General features: G+C 33.1%; 1 protein-coding gene across 4 annotated transcripts in view; it reads left to right on the top strand.

The window, feature by feature from the left end:
* The window catches only part of LOC127709014 (ankyrin repeat and fibronectin type-III domain-containing protein 1-like), a 157364-nt gene that overhangs the window by 60143 nt on the left and 70806 nt on the right, over positions 1–26415 (top strand). The window contains exon 1 of one of the 4 annotated variants that reach the window (XM_052214283.1): positions 11549–11835. The exons of the other annotated variants lie outside the window; for them this stretch is intronic. Within the exon in view, the coding sequence (XP_052070243.1) occupies positions 11723–11835 (113 nt within the window). The 5' untranslated portion in view covers positions 11549–11722. Of the gene's footprint in view, positions 1–11548; positions 11836–26415 lie in introns of those variants that run through there. 4 annotated transcript variants of the gene reach the window in all.

Below are 26415 nucleotides of genomic sequence, written 5' to 3'. Positions count from 1 at the left end.
AATAAACAATGGTAACCAGTGAGGAGGTTTCAGACATTAAAAAAAACCCATTATTGTTAAGGATCAAATGCACTTTCCTGGGGACTCCGACGCAGTATCTATGAAGTATCTGTTACATTTCTGTTTCCTTCTATGACAGTCCCTGCTTTAAAACAATTTTCTTATGTAGTGTACTTTAGAATATATCTTTTTCGTAATTCGTTTAATTCCCCAATGCTTATCCCAAAAATGTGAACTCAGAAAAACAAGTTTGGTAATTATTTTAAGTTTAAGTGTGAAGTAAAAATCTGACAAAGTTGCTTCTTGTTCAGATAAGAAAGTGCTTGTTAGCCACTGAAGTATTATATTAACGAGGAGATGAAAGTATCTCTATTATGTAATTCTGGTTATCCTTCAAAGATGGATCTATTTTTGTGGTATTCCATCACCAATTAGTAATTTTGAATGTTTTGGCAGGTTCTGATGATAGTTTAATTATTATTTTACATGTTCTAGATGATTTATGTCCATAGCAGAATTATTGCTGTTTTGATTAATGATCCATGAACTTGACAGGTTAGATGGAATTTGTTCCTCAATCTTCTGAAGTCACATTGAGGCATTTCAAATTTGTTTTTTTTATTGACATTGATGAAAAATTCTGTCTTGTTGGTAAACAAAACTTTTTTATAGGCATCTACTAACAAAAGCTATATTTTCATAGCCTAGTTGGACAAGTAGAATTTTAAAGTAGTAACTTGCTCATGTCTCAAAAAGCTTGAGTTCATATCCCTTTGAGAGAAAATAAATGTAAGTGCAAAATTTCAGTTCTTGATGAATGTAGTACTGGATGTAAGCTTTTGCAGGATGAGTTGCCTTCCATTGTAGATGACCTTTGGCCTTTATACTGACTTTTGATCTAACTTTTAGGGAACATAATAACACAAAAACGTTTTTAATCTTGTTTGCCTTTAAGGGTCATGCACCAACCCCCAATCTGATTAAAATACAGACCCTGCCTCAAAGATTTGCTTACAAGGATCTGACAACACTCCATTTTACTTTCTGTTCTGGTAATTATTACATCGGCCAATGAAATTTCAGCCTTCAAATCTTCAAAACCAGAGAATTCCAAATGGTCTTTAAAACAGAAAGTAGAATGGAGTGTTAATCAAGATCTGTATCTTAATCAGATTGACCAACACCCCTTAATATATCATAATGTGTTAAATATCTTGAAAAATTTGACGGTTCCAGGCCTCCTCTAAACAGACAAGTGTGTTTTTCTATGTTGTGATGTTATACTATTGTTTCAGAAAAGGGAGAAGGTTTGGTACCATTAAAACGTTTCATCCCGCTGCAAATGTTTGAACCTGTCCTAAGTCAGGAATCTGAATACAGTAGTTGTCGTCTGTTTATGTAGTTCATACATGTTTCTCGTTTCTCGTTTTTATATAGATTAGACCGTTGGTTTTTCCGTTTGATTGGTTTTACACTAGTAATTTTTTGGGGCCCTTTATAGCTTGCTGTTCTGTGTGAGCCAATGCTCCGTGTTGAAGGCCGTACCTTGATCTATAATGGTTTACTTTTATAAATTGTAACTTGGATGGAGAGTTGTTTCATTGGCACTCATACCACATCTTCCTATATCTATATAAGACATTTTGGGTGGTGAATATGAACTTTCACAACAGATTTGGTTGTGATATATATATAAAACACAAATCTGCTTAAATTATAGACTTTTTAAGATGACAAGATTCAAATATCAACTTGAACATTAAAGTACCAATTTCTCTTTGACTGGAACTAATTACCTGGTACCTAATTAAAGAGTAAAAATGGTTCCTTTATTGTAATGGACTGCAAATATGATAAATGTGTAAAAAAAACCTGACAGTTTATTTTGTCAAACATTAATTACACTATCATATAATACACCTTGAAATTAATATTTGCTGTAATAAAAGAGAAAATTGATAATTTTAGATTTGTGCCCTAAACTTATCAATTTTCTCTCTTATTACTCAGAGACTCTTAGTTTTATATTTAAAGTTATGAAATACAAAACTGGTAGGTATAATGTTTTCACAAATCAATAATTCCATCTGATATGTACATGGTGACCATAAAGAGTACTTGTTTGTTGAAGTCGTTTATACGTTTTATCTAATCTGCTGCAATTGCAAGACAAGAAGATGTGTTTAAAATTTGACTCTTGTCTTAGACACATGTTTTAATCCTTTGCATGTCAAGCTTGATGTATCATAGAAGATTTGAATATCAACTTGGGAGAACTATTTTATCCATTTTTTAGCATCAAGTAGATTTTTAGTTAGAATTAAACCTGTAAAATTAAATTAGTTTTCCACACTTTCATCATGTTTATGAACATTTTATTTTAGTTCTCACGGATTTGATAAGAATTCGCCTTAAAAGTCATTTCCAACTGTAAAATGTATCTTCAAACCTGTTTTATTGATAGTTAACTGAAATAAGAAATTTGGCGAACAGTCTGTCAAGAGATTGTAAAGACACAAAAGCCTCCTGTATGTTACCTTAAACACACCTCATTCAGTTAATGAATTTGGAAGAAATGATCCTCCATTCCACTATCTGTAATATGTATTAAGACCCTATTTACACTAATAAAAAAGATCAATCTTTCCTGAAATCAATTAAAAAAAAAGAATGATCTTTTGTCTCATATAAACTGGAAAGATCCATCTTCAATTTGAATAAAAAATCTACCTCCAAAGGAAGTTTAAAAAAGATTGATCTTTCTTCAAGTGTAAACCCTGAGATCGATCCTATTTAATACTTCTAATTGTGAAAGAGATATAGTTAGGTATGAAAATGAATATTAAAACGTTTAAACCCACTGCATTTGTTTGCACCTGTCCTAAGTCAGGAATCTGATGTTCAGTAGTTGTCTTTTGTTGATGTGTGTTAAAAGGCTAATTTTAATATTATTTGTGTAATAGACATTACAAGAACTTTGACTGTGACACCTGTTAATGTTACATAGTTATATTTTCTTAGCATCTGAATGAACTCTATAGAACTGTCGCAATTAATTAGTGCTACTTATCTATGGCCATAAAGTCGCCACTGAGGAACACTTAAAGTTTCTGGTTATTTTAATATGTTTAACATTCAAAGATAAAGACAGGTTTAATGTATATTCTGGTCAGTTTAAAGGTTGTTGCTGGATGTGAAAAGTTGGTTACATGTTTGCAATATATAAATATTGTATATGAACTCAATGTTGTCTTTTTAATTAATATTGAGGTGTAACAATGTGGTTCATAAGTGTTTCTCGTTTCTCATTTTTTATATAGATTAGACCGTTAGTTTTCCCGTTTGAATGGTTTTACACTAGTAATTTTTTGGGGCCCTTTATAGCTTGCTGTTCAGTGTGAGCCAAGGCTCCGTGTTGAAGACCGTACTTTGACCTATAATGGGTTACTTTTATAAATTTTGATTTGGATGGAGAGTTGTCTCATTGGCACTCATACCACATCTTCTTATATCTAAATATGAGCCTGTTCAGTTGTAAAAACAAAGGATGGGAAAAGAGGAGAATCATGGATACTGTGGATTCATTTATTTTCGTGGGTACCAATTTTTGTGGATTGATGAAAACTTTTATTTTCATGGAAATTTAATTTCTTTGTTTTGGCAAAGTCTGCATAAATTCCTTTAGAAAATTTGTAATTCGTTGAACATTTAAATTCATGGTTTAATTGTAATCACGAAATCCACGAAAATTGGTATCCAACGAATATTAATGAATCCACAATATATGAAGTGACTGTCCTCTTATATTTACTCTTGTGAGACCAGCATGTCCATGACTGTCCTCTTATTTGTACTCTTGTGAGACAAGCATGTCCGAGTTATGAAGTGACTGTCCTCTTATTTGTACACTTGCAAGACCAGCATGTTGAAAATCATCCACTGTCCTCTTATTTGTACTCTTGTGAGACCAGTATGTCCATGATCAGCGACTGTCCTCTTATTTGTACTCTTGTGAGACAAGTATGTCCATGATCAGCAACTGTCCTCTTATTTGTACTCTTGTAAGACCAGCATGTCCATGATCAGCAACTGTCCTCTTATTTGTACTCTTGCAAAATCCAGCATGTCCATAATTAGCAACTGTCCTCTTATTTGTACTCTTGGGAGACCAGTATGTCCATGATCAGGGACTGTCCTCTTATATGAACTCTTGTGAGACCAGTATGTCCATAATCAGCGACTGTTCTCTTATTTGTACTCTTGGGAGACCAGTATGTCCATGATAAGCGACTGTCCTCTTATTTGTACTCTTGGGAGACCAGCATGTCCATGATCAGCGACTGTCCTCTTATGTGTACTCTTGGGAGACCAGTATGTCCATGATCAGCGACTGTCCACTTATTTGTACTCTTGGGAGACCAGTATGTCCATGATCAGCGACTGTCCTCTTATTTTACTCTTGTGAGACAAGTATGTCCATGATCAGCGACTGTCCTCTTATTTGTACTCTTGGGAGACCAGCATGTCCATGATCAGGGAAGGTCCACTTATTTGTATTCTTGGGAGACCAGTATGTCCATGATCAGCGACTGTCCTCTTATTTGTACTCTTGGGAGACCAGCATGTCCATGATCAGCGACTGTCCTCTTATTTGTACTTTTGTGAGACCAGTATGTCCATGATCAGAGACTGTCATCTTATTTGTACTCTTGTGAGCCCAGTTTGTCCATTATCAGCAACTGTCCTCTTATTTGTACTCTTGGGAGACCACTATGTCCATGATCAGGGACTGTCCTCTTATTTGTACTCTTGTGAGACCAGTATGCCCATGATCAGCGACAGTCCGCTTATTTGTACTCTTGGGAGACCAGTATGTCTATGATCAGCGACTGTCCTCTCATTTGTACTCTTGTGAGACCAGCATGTCCATGATCAGCGACTGTCCTCTCATTTGTACTCTTGTGAGACCAGCATGTCCATGATCAGGGCTGGTCCACTTATTTGTACTCTTTGGAGACCAGCATGTCCAAGTTATGAAGTGATTGTCCTCTTATTTGTACACTTTGGAGACCAATATGTCCATGTTCAGCAACTGGCCTCTTATTAGTACTCTTGTGAGACCAGTATGTCCATAATTAGCAACTGTCCTCTTATTTGTACTCTTGGGAGACCAGCATGTCCATGATCAGCAACTGTCCTCTTATTTGTACTCTTGGGAGACCAGCATGTCCATGATCAGCGACTGTCCTCTTATTTGTACTCTCGGGAGACCAGTATGTCCATGGTCAGCGACTGTCCACTTATTTGTACTCTTGGGAGACCAGTATGTCCATGATCAGCGACTGTCGTCTTATTTGTACTTTTGTGAGACCAGTATGTTCATGATCAGCGACTGTCCTCTTATTTGTACTCTTGGGAGACCAGCATGTCCATGATCAGCGACTGTCCATTTATTTGTACTCTTGGTAGACCAGCATGTCCATGATCAGCGACTGTCCTCTTATTTGTACTCTTGTGAGACCAGTATGTCCATGATCAGAGACTGTCCTCTTATTTGTACTCTTGTGAGACCAGTATGTCCATGATCAGTGACTGTCTTCTTATTTGTCATTTAGCCATATTCTAACCTTATTTCATGGTTAAGCATGATAAATGCAGCATATTCTATCATTATTAATGGGCATACATTATTTAACATATGTTAAAAACTTTATGATAAAAAAAAAATTCTGTCACAAATGGAAATGCTAAAATTAACTTAAGGATAAAAGAGGTGACTTCAATTTTCCAATTTGGGAACTTTATTTTTATGAAGCATCTTGATATGAAGTTTATATTTCGCGATCTCTATTAATATAGAATTTAAGAGAGAGCTTCAGGACATCCTTCTTCCATGTGCCTTTTGTTTTGGAGGGTTTAATTCATCTATGACTGAAATTCTAGGTTGAAAAAAATATAGAAATGAAGAGAGTTTCAGAATATCCTTCTTCCATGTGCTTATTGATTTGGAGGGCTCAATTCATCTATGACTTATTATATATAAATTCCTATGGTACTGAAGGGTGTCAATTCAGCTGTGGGAGATTTACAATAACATCAACACATCTGATCACAAGGTTGAATATGATAGTACCACACTTTGCACATTTAAGAACTCTTTTAAGATATCTGTAGGCGACCTATTACATTGCGAAGTTTCTGTCCCTACTGTTCATACTTACTTTTACAGTGACTGCGTCCAAATTTCCCACCTTTCATCCCAGTTCTGACCTAAAAATCCATTTACTATGGTCTTGTTCTGAATATCTCTGAACTATTTGTGAACTGGTTTATTAGGTATAAACAGCTAATGTTGCTGTACTAGACCAGCCACATATTTTATTGGCCATTTGTCATTTTGGATCACTGTTGAATTGTACCGTTTATTGTTAATTACAATAGTATCTAGACTGTGAAATCTCTTATGGAATCGTTATATTTAAATTTTGGTTAACCAAAATGTCTTTTAATTCTCAATTTGACAGTGGAATTCTGTCACTTGTCTTTTAATTTTATAATGACTTGGTCAAAACTGAAACCAACAATGTGATTGTAAATGGAAAAAAAAATGTACATGACTGAATCAGCTAAATAACCATGATTTAATGAAGTGTAAACTTAAATTGTAAGACTAAATACATAAATGCATGATAATTGAAATAAAACATGAGACTTGAGTGTAATGAAATGAATACTTGTAGTGTAAGGAAAATTAAATGCGACAAAACATAAATGTTGCTTCAAAAAGACAGAGAACCCTTTTAGAGTCAGTAAAAACTCTGCTTCTATGTAATGGAGTAATGGTTGTTACCCATTAATTCAATTCATTTACTGATAACCTGTGTCTGGGTTGAATTCATAAAATAAAATCTGTCTTACTACTGCATGCTGCTCTCCCTGGTTTCCCTTTTTCAGCCGAGTCCTTATTTTCAGTCAATGTATGTGCTGAGCACATGCACATAACCCATCTCCAACAAAGGATAAATCAAAGGTCACATGACATAAGGATTCAAATGAGATTGGATTATTGACTTGCAAGCCAATAATACATATGTTTTTGAGCTTAATTTGACAAGATTAAACCAAACTGACTACTAATAGCAAAATATTATTTCAATTTTCTGCTTTCATAAATGTTTGAAACAAACAATAAATTACATTTGAAATTTTGGTCTAAATGGAAGCTAATGCCCCTTTTAACAGGATCGTCATAACAACTGAAGACTTCAATAAATTTGTCATCATTCCATTTTAAAACATGGTTTTCCATTGACTAATACCATGGCTTTTCACTTGGGAAATTGTTTGTACTGTTGTTTTCCCTATAAATTTGTCAGTGTGTAACAGACGCATCTTCAGGACACACTCAATATGAATATTTCTGTAGTGACTTTCACTTACATGTCAAAAGTAACATATAACCCAACCCAACAAACAAATAAGAAGATTTAGTTGAATTGTACACTTTTAACAGGATTGGCTTTTATATCTTAATTGTTTTTGAAATTATCATAAAAATCCATATCATACCTGGCATGCCTGGTACATGTAGTATTTTTTCCTGTATATTTTCTCTCAGGAATACAGTATTTATTTATATGTATTTGCTTTGAATATTTATCTTCCAATTGCTATTTTAGTGGTTTATTTGATATGTTTTTTAGTGCATTTATGCCATCATGTAACTTTTACACCAGGAAGGAAGTAACCTGTGTTAATTATTTACCAGAGATTGATAAGAGAATTCTACATGATAGTAAACATAGAGATGTTGTTTACTACAAAATGTTCTTAAGTACATTAGGCAGTTCAATTGTCAGAGTAATAATGAACAAAGTTTCAAGAAGAGATACATGTTTTGAGAAATAGCAGAGAGTTGAGGGCGAAGAGGGTATACTATTTAATCCCCTCCTCCAAAAAAAATCATTTTCGGCATAAAATTATCAAAAAAATTAGCTATGCTCTGCTTTAAATTTTTTACTATTTCAGACAATTATGACCCCTTTCTTCACAGCCTGAATCTGCCCCTACCTCCAGAAAGAAATTGAAACTTTAAGTTACTTAAAAGCTGTGAAAAAGTTTCTGCCTAAGGATGGGGGGGGGGGGGGGGGGAGGGGGGGTAGGTGGATATAAATTTTGTTTATCTTTGACCAGCATACTGAACAAGAATAATGCAGAAGTACCTTCATATTACATTAACACAAGATTATCCTGAATTTGGAACTGAATGTGTAACCCCCATTATTTAAAATCAGTCATGTGTGCATGGTTTTAATTCTTAAATAGATGTTCTGACAAAAAAGTTTGACTGTTCAATTGAGCCTTATTTAGCCTCTTGAAGGATTTTTCTATCCTGCATATTTATTTTTTTATGCCCCCGCCATAGTGGAGGGGGCATTAAGTTTTACCCCTGTCCATCTGTACGTGTCATGGAATAGAATTTCCTTCATAATATAAGTTCCAAATGGAAACAGTATTCTGGAATATTATTACCACTGGTATAAATATTACAGTAAATGTTCCTAACAGAATAAATGGTATAGAATATTTGTTCCAACAGGAACAGATATTATGACATTGTTTATAACAAAGTTTCCAGAGGAACTTCTGTTAGGCGGAACAAATATACGTTGACATACGTACGTCCCAAAATTGGTTTCCGTTCTCTAACTTTAGTTTGCCTCAACCAAATGTTATGAATCTTATACACAATGCTTATTACCACAAAACACAGATCAAGTTTGAATTTTGGTGGCGTCACTTTTACCGCTCTAGAGTTATGCCCCTTTACAAATGGAAAAATTCCTGAAATATTTGTTTCTGTTGTCTTACTTTAGTTTGCCTCAACCAAATGTTATGAAACTTAATTATGCACAATGCTTATTACCACAAAACTCAGATCAAGTACAAATTTGGGTATTGTCATGTTTACAGTTCTTGAGTTATATCCCTTTATAATGTTATATGCAAGTGGGGCCATCATCTGTGTACCATGGACACATTCCCCATTTATTTTTCATTAGCCTAAGGTTTTTAGCTCACCTGGCCCAAAAGGGCCAAGTGAGCTTTTCTCATCACTTGGCGTCCGTCATCGTCCGTTGTCATCAAAAATCTTCTCCTTTGAAACTACTGGGCCAAATTGAAACAAACAATCATACGTAGGGTATCTAGTTTAAAAAACTATCCGATGACCTTGCCCATCAACCAAGATGGCTACCATGGCTAAAAATAGAACATGGGGGGTAAAATGCAGTTTTTTTGCTTATATCTCTGAAACTAAAGCATTTAGGGCAAATCTGACATGGGGTAAAAATGTTCATCAGGGCAAGATCTATCTTCCCTGAAATTTCAGATGCAAAAGACAACCTGTTGTTGTGTTGCTGCCCCTGAATTGGTAATTTTTAAGAAATTTTGCAGTTTTTGGTTATTATCTTGAATATTATAATAGAAAGAGATAAACTGTAAACAGCAAAATTGTTCAGCAAAGTAAGACAACATGACCGAAATGCTAATCTTTTACAAAAATCTTCTCCTCTGAAACTACTGAGATAAATTTGATAAAACTTGGCCACAATCATCATTAGGGTATCTAGTTAAAAAAATTTGTCAGATGACACTGCCTACCAACCAACATGGCTGACATGGCTAAAAATAGAACATAAGGGTAAAATGCAAGTTTTGTCAACTATTTTTAAACTGTCTAGCTATAAATAGAGAAAATCTGAAAGGAGCAAATATGTTCAGAATAATAAGCTCTACCAATTATCCATTTACATCAAAACTGTTAGACAAATTCTTATAGGAGTCATTGCCCATAAATGACAATTTTTTTTTCTTCATTTTTGCCTATTATGATGAAAACTATGATATTTAGAGAGAAACATTCTTTTTTCTGTTATGCCTTATATGATTTAAATTATAATAGATAATTAACACTTTAAATCACAAAAATGATCAGCAAGGCAACAATCTATTAATAAGGCAAAGAAACTAAACAGACTGAAAAATCAGTAATACAAGATCTACAAAATAGAGATTTTTGTCAGTAAATAGATATAAGAAGATGTGGTATGAGTGCCAATGAGACAAATCTCCATCCAAGTCAGTAAGTCTATTCTCCTCTACAATGTTGGAGAGTGTCCTTTGTTAAATATGCACATAGACCAAGGTGAGTGACACAGGCTCCTTAGAGCCTCTAGTTATAAATTGTAAGCTTGAAAAGTGTGGAGGAGGCAGGGGGAGCTGCTATAATACTGTTGAAGTATAAGAAAAACTGTGTGTGCATCAGAAATTAGATTGTGATGGGATACATGTATATTAATAAATTGTGACATGTTGTTAATTGAATTAAATTTTTCAAATCAATATGCTATTTATTTAAACAATTTTGTTGAATATTCTAATATCTGCTTTCATATCCTTGAAATAAGAAATTTCTAGACAGTATATTCAAATATGTTTAATCCATTAATTGTTTATCCCTATTTTACTGGCAGAGATTAAAAGCTCTTTGTTAATTGAAGAAGTAAATTATGAGCATGATCAATCTATAATACATTATAGAATCCTAATCACATGTGCACTACGGATGCACTCTTTGATGGGTTGATGTCAGCTGGAATTTTAGTTCTGGAAGATGCACAAAAGCTGGTTAATTCATACATCTTGAGCTTTTTTTAGCAGATGCCGTCTAAAAAAAGCTGAAATGTCCTTTTAAATTGTTCTCCTGCTGGGATTTGTTTGTGATTATTATAAGTGACATTTGGTGTACATCTCTTGCTAAATCTATTACGTTCTGTAATCACCGACTGCTTTCTGCTACCAGTATGAGATAAGGGATTGTTAATTGAAGTGAAATTTACAAATGAAAGTTTTTAGAAGCTTCATCTCCAGAAGTGATTTCCGTTACAAATGGACTGAGAATCTTACCACTTTTCGTTATATTGCAATATATGGAGCAATAGATATTGACACGTAATACGTATACATTCAAGTGTTTGTTCTATCAGCAGTGGAAATAAAATTTTATAATAATGTTTTATTGAAGTTTATGGAATACATTAATTATTAAAATTGCAATTATATTAAACAATTTGCAATTAAAAGGTTCATTGGAACCCCACGAAAATATAAGTAAATCAGCAATTTTAACACAGATTATTATATATATCAGTTTTACATTTAGTGAGAATCTCGTTTACTAATTGTTACAGATTTTTATAACGCGACTGGAATACAATAGAATTAAATTGATTATTGGTATGCAGTTACCAGTTAGCTTTATGGAAACTGACAAGCGACACTTAACGCTGTTAGTCGCTGGGAAAAAAATGATCTGATCAGCGCCTAGAATTACTTTGGTCATGACCGCTAGGGTTGTAGAGTATTGTTGAACTCTAGGATAAATCTGAATACTCAGAACAAATTGTATCATAACATAAATCAATAGGAATTTGTCAGAGTCTTTAGAGCATTTGATGAATGGAGGAATGAATGGTCTTAGACTCGCTGTTGTAATCAGATTATTTTTCTTAATGGAATTGAACATAGGAAGTGAGGAAAAACTTTACTGAAATATCAACCACTCATTTGATTTTCTTCATGTACATGGGAAAAAATTAGCTGAGATGAGTCTAGTTTTTACATTGTAAATGTTTATACAAGGAATTAAAAATTTTGAAAAATGAGTTTATTGTGGCAACGAGTGTACAAAAAATGGAAAGCGTGGAAACAAGCAGAAATGGTTGTGACATCACTTCTGATCACTGTTCAAAACAAGAGAAAAGAAAAGAAAATGTGAGTCTAATTTATTTTTACCATACTTGTATCAATTTCAACTTTCAGCCCAAATTTCAATAAAATGTTTTTGACACTTGACATTAACCATTCAACAGATTCAGTCTATCAATTTCAAATATTGATTTTTAAATAAAATATATTTAGTGAAAATTTTAAATTTTAAGAAAATTTTCAAATTAATGTTAATAAAGGAATTTTTTTAAATATAGAAATAAGGAGATTTGGTATGATTGCCAATTAAACAACTTTCCACCAAAGTTCAAAGAAGTGGATGTAAGCAATTATAGGAAACCGTACGCCCTTCAACAATGAGAAAAACCCATACTGTATAGTCGGCTATAACGGACCTCGACATGAAAAATATTCAACAATTCAATTGAGAATTTATAACAAAACAATTTACAAAAAAACAAATACTATTGACAGACATGATCCAACAACAAGTCAAATATCTAAGGCAGATTTGTAAAAAAAAAAATTAAATAACAACAGACCCAAAAATCTAATACCAGAAGCAAAGCAATTTTTAAAACATTGCAGAATAGAAGATAATAATGACACTATTTTTGTATGAAGTTTTCCAAAATACATTAGCTAAGTTTGGCTTGAAATTGAATGGTTGAGCATCTTTTAAATTGATGTTAATAACTGTATTAATTAATCTTGCCTTAATATATGAGCACTTCAATTAACTAAAATTGTTGAAGTCCACTCCAGGAACTTTATCTGCTCAAGACAGTTATATTTAGATTTTCAACATTATGAGCTTTAGGAAGAATGTTAAAATACACAATTTAGAAATAGAGAGTGTAGAAATAATGTAACATGCCCATAACAATAAGAGATATGAATAAAAGGGTATGCATCATTGAGACAGCAACCAAACAACAAAATAACCCAAATAAAAGAATTTGTTTCGTCCATATGTTTTTCAGTCTTTACATAATTGGGTAAACCCCATAAAACAATAATGGAGGTGTTTCTTTAGATTAAAAGCTACCAGTAATGTAATAATATTTAATTAGCTCCCAATGAAAGCGCTGAAACCTTACAGTTTATTGGGGGAATCAATTGAGCCCACACATGCTTTAAATTGTTTTTTACAACCTAACTGAACTTTGCATAGAATCCTCCATCAATGCCAAAAAAGATAAATACTTCATATAAATGGCATTTATATACCCAATACAGTAATAATAATTGGGAAACATCACTGTACTGATTTACCAAACCTTATATACTGAGTGTTAAAAGAAACACAACACAACATATCCAAATCCCCTCTGGACCCCTTTTAAATAACAGTTTGAAATATTTCTTTTAAGAATTTCCACAAAAATTGACTAAGTGACTCAGATCTTGTATCTACTTTTTCTGTTTAAAAAGTTGCGATTATTCAGAAAAATCTCACAAATTACAATTTAGATTTGATTTCACCATACCAAATGCAAAGGATAATTCTTATACTTCATCACTTTTTGATTTCCTTTGCTAGACAAGTTCATTATACTTATAATTTGCCAGACCAAGTGCAAATTTCAATTTTGTGTTCAAAATGTGAAATTTGTAAAGGATAGGGTTCCAAAAATTAAAAGACCTGAAAATTGTCCTGTATGCATTTTCTAAGAAGGCTGCAATTTTAATCTTGCAACAATTGATCAACTTCTGAGTAAGATCTGTATTTTTAGTAAATGGAAAATACACTAAGGTGATGCATTGACACTCATGATCAGCATATTAATTTGTTTCCTGGAATCATGAGTTACAATTAATTTACATTATGCATTGGAGCATGGTCTATTGTGACATTATGAAGTGAAAAATACAATACAATACAATGGAACATCAGATGAAAAGGCAAGTTTATAGAAAAGGAAATTCTTACATAATTATATAGTTAATCTATAATGTATTACAAAAAAATTATGTGTGTACCTTTAATTCATAAAAATATTTGTGTTGGAAATTAAAGCTTAATTCTGACTCAATGAGAAGAAGATGGATATTTACCCAGGATAATGTTTTGACTATTTTTGTAATAATATGCATTACCAGGTACATCTAAACACTAAAATTGAGTTAATATTCCGTAGAATCATCTTGACCACAGGAATACTTTGTAAACACAACTGTTGTTTCTTCAAGGATCCACTTTCCATTGTCAGTGAATCAAGCATGCAATATTCGAAGCATTCTTATACAAGTAAATTAGTAAAAGCTGCAGAATTGAAAAAAAAAAGATTTTTATTACGGCTCTTATCCAAGAATTTCAGAATAAGACATATTTAGGTTGACCAAACAACACATTAATTCACAAATATGCATAGATGATGAGTGAATTATCTGAGAACTGTTTGGTCACATGTTGCATATTTTGTAAATTTATATTTAAATTCAGTTCAAGATTTTCTATTTTCTAGCAAATTGTGCTGTTGACCAGCAAAGACAAGTAACATGTATCAACTAGCTTAAAGGGTTTTTTTTTGTCAGAAATATTCTTTTATAAATGGCTTCATAAAAAAAAAATTAGTTATGAAGAATCCCTTTTTAATCACATCTGTAAACATGGTTAACAGTGTTGATTAAAATTTAATGGAACCCTTTTAAATATCAACAAAGTAACTAAAAAGTAATTAATTCACACAAGATCTGTTGACTAAACATTACATATCTCTGATTGGTTGTTTTCTTATTAAAAATGTAGCTTTTAAAGCTTCGTTGTTGAAAGACCGCATATTACAGGTGCATTCGACTCCAATCTTAATTGACTAGAATTACCAGTTTTCATGCTAAAGGTCGTTGGTTCTCTCTTGGCACTCTGGCTTCCTCCACCAATAAAAACTGGCTGCCATGAAATTATACCAATGATGCTAAAAGTGGCATTCAAACACCAAAAAATCAATCCTTAATTGTTGCATGACCTTTTGGATTAATCTGTTTTATGTTAGCATTAGTGTTGAAAAGATGTTTTATCACCATTTTAAGTTTCTCTTAAGAAGGATTATAAATTTGATGACAAGCTTTGTTTTTAGATTACATGCAAAATGTGGTAAAATTTCCAGAGAAATCTTTTGCTTTTACATAATAAATGGATACAAAGTTTGATTAACGTGACATGTTTATAATGTTTCTTGTATTTGGCATGTGACGAGGGAAACAAGTGGATTCTTATGATAAATACATTGGATTATTCAAAAATATATATTTTACTGCACAAATGTTGATGTATGAGATATCTGCACCCAGACTATTATTCACCCTCTCCTAGACAATTATCCACAATTATCCACCCCATCTCCATGACAATTATCCACCATTATTAACCCTCTCCCAGACAATCATCCACAATTATTCATCCTTGATCTCCAAGACATTCATCCACCATTATTCATCCCACCTCATAGACAATTATTCACCATCTCCCAGACAATTGTAGATAATTCATCCCATCTCCCAGACAATTATCAACTATTATATACCTCATCTCCCAGACAATTATCCATCCCAACTCTCAGACAATTATCCACCATTGTCTACCATCTCAATGAGAATTATCCAACCCATCTCCCCAACAGTCATCCACCATTCTCCAACCCATCTCCTGCTCAATAATCCACTATTATCCACCCAATCTCCCAGACAATTATCCACCCCATCTCCCAGACAATTATCCACCATTATCCATCCTATCTCCCAGACAATTGTCCACCATTATCCACCCCATCTCCATGGCAATTATCCACCATTATCCACCCCATCTCCCAGACAATTATCCACCATTATCCACCCCATCTCCATGACAGTTATCCACCATTATCCACCCCATCTCTCAAACAATTATCCACCCATCTCTCAGACAATTATCTACCCATGATCTCCAAGGCAATAATCCACCATTATCCACCCCATCTTGCAGAAAATTATCCACCATTATCCACCCATCTCCCAGACAGTTATCCACCATTGTCCACCCCATCTTCCAATCAGTTATCTACCCCATCTCCCAATCAAATATCCACTCCATCCCCCAGACAATTAATTGTCCTCTATTATCCACTCATCTCCCAGGAAGGAATAATGAACTATATTCATAATACTGGTACTTTTCATATACCTTAACTTAAACTTACTTCTAACTAAAAACAAAAAACTACTGGGTATGCCTAAGTAATTGAAGGCCAGTATATATATAATATTCATGATATTACTTCATTAATTTGATATATCTTTAAAGACTATCATTTAAATAACATCTTAATACTATTTTGGTTCATTTTCTCTCACTAAATCATTTTGTTATAAACTATTTGTAGATCATCTTCCATGTATAGTATATAATGTATTTCCTGAGGTTTTTTTCTTAATTATCCAAAACATCTGCTGTTTTGTATGAGTTGTAGATGACAAATAGAAATTTAGGGGACAAACCTTAATCATTTTCTTCTGATATCTAGAATCTAGGATTTCTAATTGTATAACTTCTATCCCAATGTCTTAGTTACATATAAACTTGTATGTCACAGTAGGGAAGAACAAATGTAATCAACTGAAATATTCCTCAAGGTATATTTGTGATTAAGACTTAGAATGATCTTGTAATAATTCATTCATTTTATTCCAATGCTGAATTCTGATGGTCTTCTGTTCATATTTCTTCTCTGAGACTACAAATGTTTTTGATTTCACATCTTACATTGGGTCTGTGCATTCATGTTTGGTGTTTACAAATATGTGGACACGTGACCTCTGATATAGTGAGCTTGTTTGTTTTGTTCTTACTTGTGTTTTTGATTTGCTGATTAATTATTTTATACCCTTTATCTCCTTTTCTTTCTATGATAAGGAATGTCAGTTTGTCATGAAATACAAGTTCCTTCATGATTTAAGTTTCAAATGGAAGAAATATTCTGTAATACTATTACTTCTGGAATAAAAATAACAATACTAATGTTCCTGACAGAATAAAGATTATAGAATATTTGTCCCAATAGAAACAGATATTATGTCATTGTTTCTTATAAAGTTTCTAGTGGAACTTCTGTTAGACAGAAGAAATATATGTTTACAAGTTCAAGGCTTTGGAGATACATAACGTTACATAAATGTCATGATATTTGTGTGGTATATTATTCATAACAGCAGTATCGATATTGGTTCTGATATAACAATGTGAGAAATTATTTTCACATTCTTCTGATATTGCATTTGAAATTCAACAAATGGGAGGTCAATTAAATGTATAAATGATAAATAATATTTTGTTTTCCAATCTGGCTAACTATATGGTTACCAATGATATTTCTTTATTCTGATTTTTCTCTTTCTCTTAATTATCACTATATGGCCAAATTATTTATCAAACTTTTGACTGAAGACTGTTAATTGGGAAATCAATTTACAGATTCCTCATTTGCCATGCAAATCACTGACACACTAGGCAACTTGTGACTCTGACACAGTACATCTTCTAATAAACATCCACTATTAAAAATTTAGGAGATGTGGTATGATTGCCAAAAGAGACAACTATCTGTCACAGTTCAAATGAAGTGAATGTAAGCAAACTTAAGGCCTTTAACAATGAGAAAAACCCAAACTGTATAGTCTTCTACAAAAGGCCCTGACATGAGAAATGTGAAACAATTCAAACAAGAAAACTAACAGCCTAATTTATAACAAAACAATTAACAAAAACAAATATGACAGACATGAACCAGCAACAACCACTGAACTACAAGCTCCTGACTTGGGACAGGCTCATAAAGAATGTGGAGGATTTAAACATGTTTGTGAGTGCTCAACCCTCCCCTTACCTGGAACAGTGGTGTAACAGCACAACATAAGAACAAGTGGTTCAGTAGCAATTGGCTTAAATCAAAAGATCGGTTAAGGAGGCACAAAAACAACCAACATAAAACAGACACAAAGCACTGAAATAAGAGTACTCACAGTTACTTAAAGCTAGTTCAAAACCAATTACAACTAATAAATAAATTAAGTTCTCCCAGACTAAAGTACCGGTATCAATCAGTACACATCCAATGGATTGGGTGTAAAGATGTCAAAAACAGTCTGAGAAACACATGACCTTGTGCAATGCCAAAATTTAAGTAAACAGTATTCATGGGATGTAGGATAATGAGTTCTCATAACTTTTCAAAAACAAAATCAATGTGAATACCAATAAAAATAATATTTAAAGACTTGACTACTGTGTTAAATTGATAACCTTTAAGAATAAGTCTATTCAAGGGATCAATTAGTTTACATGGATTTTATCTAAATTTACAGGCTTTATAAACAACATCACAGTAAAAATTAGGACGTGATATCCCGTTTATTGATAAGATTAGTGAGTCTACAGGGTAAAACCAAACTTTCCAACCAAATCTTGGTATCTATGAAATGATTTGGTAAAGATTTTAATAAGTTTGTGGTAACTAAAGCCCTGACTTAATAATTTATCACTGACTATTTTGACCAAAAAAATAGAATGACTAAAAGTCATCATAAGCCCGGAACTTTGAATAAGTTTATGTTATAAATCATGTCAGTACTGAATCACTGACTACTAAGCTCACTCACTCACTCACTCACTCAGATGTGATGATACCGAAGGGAGGAAACAGTCCACCAGCAGTGATATCGTAGGGAGGAAACAGTCCACCAGCAGTGTCACCGTAGGGAGGAAATAGTCCACCAGCAGTGATACCGTAGGGAGGAAACAGTCCACCAGCAGTGATATCGTTAGGAGGAAACAGTCCACCAGCAGTGATATCGTAGGGAGGAAACAGTCCACCAGCAGTGATACCGTAGGGAGGAAACAGTCCACCAGCAGTGATACCGTAGGGAGGAAACAGTCCACCAGCAGTGATATCGTTAGGAGGAAACAGTCCACCAGCAGTGATATTGTTAGGAGGAAACAGTCCACCAGCAGTGACACCGTAGGGAGGAAACAGTCCACCAGCAGTGACACCGTAGGGAGGAAACAGTCCACCAGCAGTGATATCGTTAGGAGGAAACAGTCCACCAGCAGTGATATCATTAGGAGGAAACAGTCCACCAGCAGTGATATTGTTAGGAGGAAACAGTCCACCAGCAGTGACACCGTAGGGAGGAAACAGTCCACCAGCAGTGATACCGTAGGGAGGAAACAGTCCACCAGCAGTGATATCGTTAGGAGGAAACAGTCCACCAGCAGTGATACCGTTAGGAGGAAACAGTCCACCAGCAGTGATACCGTTAGGAGGAAACAGTCCACCAGCAGTGACACCGTTAGGAGGAAACAGTTCACCAGCAGTGATACCGTTAGGAGGAAACAGTCCACCAGCAGTGATACCATTAGGAGGAAACAGTCCACCAGCAGTGATATCGTTAGGAGGAAACAGTCCACCAGCAGTGATATTGTTAGGAGGAAACAGTCCACCAGCAGTGATATCATTAGGAGGAAACAGTCCACCAGCAGTGATATCGACCCAGTCATTAGCAAATGAAATAAACACTTAATAAATTTCATGGGTCCAAAGCACCTTTCTGGATTCTAAACATTTGAAAGCCAGGGATGATTTTAATGAGTTTGAATGTACTATATCTGTTCTTAATGATTTTTGAAGCATCAATTTTGAAGGTAAATATTTGAAACATTTCTTGCAATAAAACATGCCTCCATTAATGCATTTTTGAAAATGCTATTGTTATGATATATAATCAGTGATTTTGTTAATGAGTCAGCTGGAAGAAAAAAATGTTAAATAAATAAAGTTTAGAGCAGACACACTCAAGAAATGACAAAGAGAAGCAGACGACACTATGATTGAAGAGATACTTGTGATACAGAGGACATAGTCTTGTGGGAATATTGTAAAATACCTTTTCTGAGAAACTATAATCAGATATGGAACTCATTTGAACCAATCTTATATCGCTTCAACGAAAATCCAATAAGCAAACAAACAATGTAACGTGATAATAAAAACAGGGTTCTTAAATTAATATTGTAAATTTCTACAATGACAGATTAATTTGCTATTTTTAGGAGAAATTTACAAATGATCCTTAATGTTTGAGCAGCATGCATGTAATGCTATGACGTCAGCTTAAAATTTTTGTTTATCAAATGAATAATATGTTCCAATGTTGTTTGGTATACAGCTTTGAAACTCGTGTGTAGTGGGTTGAGTTGTTTGAACTCAAATATAGGATAGGGATAGCCTGTAGAAAAAAGTTAAATCAGTTAGATGAAACTCTAATGATGTACAATTTGAAGGACAGTTTAAAGCCTAACACTAGTTAAGGTGTGTTCACATGCATGTTTAATGACATTTTACTCAAATAAACTTTTATATTTGACTTTTATATATCTGCTAACTTCTATGTCATATGGTATTTGGTGGGGAGTTGTCTAATTAGCAATCATACCACATCTTTTTATTATATATTTTACACTGTTAACAGAATGAGCAGTCCAAGTCATAGAAATTCACATGTAGGGGCAGCTGCTAAATGATTGTAGTTGCCCTGTTATACATTGAGTATGACCCCACTTCACACAAATTTCATGAAGGACTTTTGAGGAAAAAGTACTACAAAATAGCTCTAAATTCATTTGGCAAATTTAAAAAAATCATATTTATGATCTGCAGGGTATGGTTATTCAGAATTATATCTGGTGAACCTGCCTATCCTTTTGATAAAAAAAAATAAAAAGAGTTACCAAGGGGCAGTCAAGTTGAAAAAGATGGATTATAAACGCCTTTGTTGAAACAAAAAAGACATAAACAAAAGACAAAATAAAGTCCTCAAAATTATAAATAGAATTTTTAAAAAAATGAGGAAAAATAGTTTCCTTTAATTTAGGCCAACTAAAATTAATTAGTAGATTTTCATCCAGAGTTTTAAAAAACGGGGCAGGTGGGAGGATTTTATTTTTTTATTTTTACTTCCTCCTAAACCCTTTTGTGACGTGTTGTTCATATACAAGGGTAACAATAAGCTTATATCATGTATATATAAGGAATTCTACATTATTTTCAAATTCTTAAATTAATATTCCTGATTAGCAACATTGTTCTACATGTAATGGCCGCTTTAGAAACCTATTTTTAATAAAATAAATACCAAAAACATGGAAAAATATTTTCTTTTAGACTACCTACATCAAATTTATTTTTCTTTCCAAGCAATGGTTTGTAGTGCCCATAAAATACAGCATATGCATTGGTATGCAACACAAATATTATGAGTACAGAGTGAAATGAAAACTCAAACTGTTTTGAAAATACTAGGGGTTGATGCTTTGAAGATTCTAATATGCAAGGTGCAAATATAATTACAATGTAAAACATGAACTGAACCAAAACAAAGAAGTTGTTTAATGACTCTATTAAGGGGCTGGGGACAGAGGTTGTTTGCTGTTTGTCAACATAAACGACAGCCTTGGGGTAAATCTAAGGGCTTGCTATAATACATTTTGTACGTTGGCCGACTCTTTGTACTCAATATACAGTCATAAATCGCACATCTTCGTGCTTGTGTCAATTACTTTATTCCAGTCATGTTTTTGTACCAATGTTTTCCACAATTCATGCACTTTGGATATCATTCACAGTCCAAATTTTCTGACACAAAGTCATTGTATAAATAAAAAAATCCACGGTTTTCTAATCACTGAAATTTGTGACATTACCACGATTAGCGTTCTTGGACACCGCCTTTCTACATCTATTACTTGTAACCCGAATATTTTATACCATTCTATTAACAGAGTGGCGAAATCAATCTATATTCTCAGAAGATAATGTTGTCATCCTTGAGCAGCAGAATATGTCGACTTAATTATTTTGGTTATATTACTCGAAGAAATTCGAATACCGAAATTTGAAACAGAAAGTTTTGAATGAAAGGAAATTATCAGCAGTTACCAGTAACGGAAATGAACAAAATCCGGAAATCGCAATTTTTTAAAAACAAAATAAATCGGGGCAGACGGGGGATTAAAATATCAATTAATTTTAATTGGCCTTACTGGAACTTCTTTTCAGTGTGAAATGATCAATGTTGCATTTAAAAGAACCTGCATGGTTTGGGATTTTTGTAAGGAATTATATCTAAGAGACTATTAATACCTGCCAATTTTTCTTTTAAGTACAAGATCAGTACAAATTCAGGAGATGTGGTATGATTGCTAATGAGGCATCTTATCCACCAGTGTTCAGAAGATGTATATGTTACCAACTATTCTGGTCACTGTTCAACAATGATCAAAAACCCAACCCACATAAGCAAGATAATAAAAGGCTTTATAAATTTTTCCAAAACTATACTGGATTTACCTTCATCAAGAATGCTCAAACAAAAATCAGGAAAATTGGCTGTTAACAACAATTGAATTATGACATAACTTTTTTGTGCTTATGATTTTAATCCCCCCCCCCCCCCGCCCCCCCTTTCAAAAAAAAAAAAAACACAAATAAAATTCAGTTTGGTGTCCTACATTAACTGGGTAATTTCACAATCATATTGAAAGATAATTCCTGTGTCCATCTCCCAGACTTCTACTTTCTGTTTTGTCAGACCTGTCAACTTTCACGATTTATGTAGGATTTCCCCAATGAAAGGTGTTGACATGAATTTTGAAATTCCTGAACACATCAAAACAGGCATTCAAATGAGTTAAAAGGGTAGACACATGTTTATTCCATGAAATTTATTATAAACTTATAACTATTTCTATTTTGTCCATACAGATACTTTGTAAACATCCTTTAAAACTTTAATTAGGGCTTCTGGGATTAGTGTCCGCCCAGGTTAATAGCCTTGATAATGAATGAAAATTACACCTTTTTGTTTCCTAAATTGATCAGTAAATAAAAACACATTAACAACTAAAAACAGAGGCATATGGCTTCTGTTTTGTTAAGGTATGGTGTTATGTTTAATTAAAGAGTATCTATATAATCATTTATGTATAGACGACTGTAACTGTAACTCAGCAGATTCAGCCAACATGATAAGTTACAGGTAAAAAATATAAAGGTGAAGCATGTTTCAGGTAAACAATTACAGCAGATTCCATTGAGTGTGTAGTGAAAGGTAATATCTTTGGTTAGCTTGCTTGTTAGCTGAACCGTGAAGTCATTATTGGGTCAGGTATACTACCCTCCTTTTAAAGTAGCATAGTCCAACAGACAGATCGATTGGTTTTCTGTCGGACTAGTCTATTCTTAAAGTAGGGTAGTTTACCTAACCTAACAATGACTTCACGGTTCAGCTAACAAGCAAGCTAACCAAAGATATTACCTTTGGCTACACACTCAATGGAATCTGCTGTAACCCTCTGTGATGCGATTCAATCCTTAATTCCAGTTATTATATATATATTTGCCTTGTTTACTCACATTATGGGTATTGCTCTTTTTCAACAGCATATTTTATCTAGTTTATTGGATGTCGACTCTTTTAATCTGAAACTAATTGATATTTGTTTACTCGAATTTTTGTGGAATTGGTAATTTTGATCAGTAATTGAATTGACTTTATGGATTAATTTGATTTTAGGTTGTAATTTGGTCAGCAAAAATACGTCATTGTTGATAAGTATTTTGAAATTTCTTGGTGTAAACTAATAGTGAATCATTAGTTTATGTATAGCGAAAAAATTAACTTCCTGTGATGAGATTTTAAGATGTTGCTTGACAATCATCTAACAAATCAATTACTTACGTAGGTTTTACCGAATATATACAATGCAGACTCTCTTTTATGAAAAACTTAATCATATTAGTTCTGAAGTCAAACGTCATCACATTTTTTATAACAGAAAGTGAGTTTTGACTAAGCTTAAACATAAAGAGAATTCCAGGAAATTCAATACGACAGCTTTTGGTGATTTACAGATTCTATCTAGTGAATATTTTGTTAACTTAACCTTTGCAAGAACCTAAAAAGGTGCATTTATTCAAATTTGTGTGGAACATTTATGAAACATATCAAAATATTTGAGAAAGGCATGGTACCTGAAAAACGACGATTAAAATGGAAGGTATTGTGTTCCCTAGTTAGATGGATCTCTCATTCTATAACAAGGTAAGAATAAAACATGTACAATTTCCAGTCTTTTTTTGATATAGTAGTTTGTTAATTCAATACTGAATTCAAATGGGAATTTTTTGGATCTGATAAATTTGTACCCTAGTAGGAAAGACTTGAGAATGTTCTGTTTGCCAAAGTTTGTGTTTTGTGTAGATTTTTAAAGTTTTTGTTGGTTCTGACACCAGATGAATCCCTCGTACAAAAAACCGAGCAAAAAAACAGAAAAAAAAAAAGTTAAAGAAAAAGAAAATTTTCAAGTGATGATTTGACAGAAAAGATGAAATTTGAAAAAGGAAATGGTTTTTATGTTGATCAGACAATTAAAATGTCAGCGAAAAACAGTATAGGTTCAAAATTCAGTTTAGAAAGAAGTCTTATTGTTGAGATCCAAATTCATGTTTACATGCATTGATTAGAGTTGAAGGACTTCAGATAAAATCCTTTTTATCAACATTTGCTTAGGACAACCCAACGTTGAAGTTGTCATAAAAAAATCTGAATTAAAAAATTTAAAAAAAAATTGTCCTTCGTGTCTTAACAAAAAGGTTGTGGTCATTGAAAGTAATATTATATTTACAACAAAATATTCATACCTTACCAAAAGAGAATCAAATTTGAAGATGCTACTTCTATATATCAGAAAATTTTGGTTCAATTTGCAATGAACTTTTAAGAAATGCTTTTCTTAGGAGTTTTCAAGAAATTAGCTAAATAGTTTTGGATGTTCTTCAGATGCTCAAAATTAATCAAGTGTTATTTTCATTTTGAAGAGAGAAAAACATTTAAAACTTATTGTTTGATTTGAAACCCTTATGAAAAAAAAAAGATTTATGAAATCTGCTAAAAGATTTTTTCCAGAAACATTATTTGAGTGTTAGAAGGGAGATAACTGGAATTTTCACTTGAAATTATTTATCTGATTAGACTAAGTGTTGAATAATGGATGAAGCTAGATTTTTATCTAGAAATTTAAGAGCCCAGACCCACTTCCAGTAAATTTTAGAGAATTGTTGGTGAATGCTTGTTAAAAGGTTGGATACATGGACTAGCATTAAGATTAAGAAAATACCAGTAAAATTATAATATTGACCTTCAACAATGAGCAAAACCCCTATTGTATAATAAGGTTGATTTAAATTATTCATTGTTCTTGCAACAACCATTCATTTCAGGTTAAAATATCAATTATTTTTTAGTTGATATAATTTTACCATAAAATCAAATAATAGATGTAACAAAAATGTTTAGGCTGCACATAATCCTTTTAGAGTTACCTCTCTTAGATTAATAAATACTAAATCATGCATTGGAAAAGGAAATGCATTTAATGGGCTTTTTTTTAAACTTTGTGTTAACATGCTTAAATAAAGAGAAGTAAACTTAAAGTTCAATGTTCCAGAGTATGCATATTTATCATGTAACTTTTGATAAAGCCGGTAAAAAATACTCCTGTAGTTGACACTTTTGACCTATTTCACTTTGGAAGTACTCATGATATTACGATTTTAGGTTCTTAGATTTGATGTACCCTAATTAGCCTACAGTAACTCCTCTAGTGTGCTGTATTTTTGCTACACTGCAATTGGCTTTTTACAGCACTATTTGTCATTCCTTTGTATTAGTATTGCCTCTTTGCTGTGCATCACAAAAAGTTCTGATATTCCTGTATGGATTTCATAATGAAATAAAGTTGGTCATTGATTTTTGAACACTGCTAATATACATTATTAAATTTATGCATTGTTTTGCTGCTAAAAGCAGGTAAATCATTTAAAAAAAACTATCTGAGAACTAATTAATTGTGAATGTGTATTTTGTGAAAAAAAAGAAAAAAAGGGGGGGGGGATATGATATTCCTTTTCCATTTGATCTAAAGTTATGCATCTTTCACCAATAATGAATGTGTCAAAATGTCAACAACCCGACCAAAGAGCAGAAGACAGCCCAAGGCCACCAATGGGTTATCAGCACAGTGAGAAAATCCTGCACATGGAAGGCATGCTTCAGCTTTCCCCTAAACAATGATGTATACTAGTTCAGCAAAATGGACACCACACTAAACTCGGAAACAAATAAAAAAAAACATGAAAGAATTGTTGCAAGGGTTCTTTAACCTGCACAATGGCAGTGGACTTAACATTGGAAATAATACTGTTTGTATTTAAATGTTGTTGGTTTCACAGATGCAATGCATGTTTACAAAAGTTGTTTTAAGTGGTCAATTATACTTATTAGGATATAAAACTAAAATAAAATTTAGCTGAAGATGTCTTAGAGTTGCACCCAACCTGTTAATTGCCAATTTGTAATATCTGAATTTAAGCTGAATATTCCCTGGGAAGCATCTTCTTTGTCATTGGTGATTTTTGGTTTCCTTACCCTCGATATTAGAAAAAATGGGAAGCTTATACCATTTATTAAGGAACAAAAGTTTTCAATAATTATTTCAATCTATGAGGGTTTGATCATTAAGTGACATATTTGCAC

Source organism: Mytilus californianus, unplaced genomic scaffold (genome assembly GCF_021869535.1).
Source record: "Mytilus californianus isolate M0D057914Y unplaced genomic scaffold, xbMytCali1.0.p SCAF_7, whole genome shotgun sequence".
Taxonomy (NCBI): Eukaryota; Metazoa; Mollusca; class Bivalvia; order Mytilida; family Mytilidae; genus Mytilus; species Mytilus californianus.
Note: the sequence above shows the minus strand (reverse complement) of the source record. Positions and strands in the feature narration are given on the sequence as shown.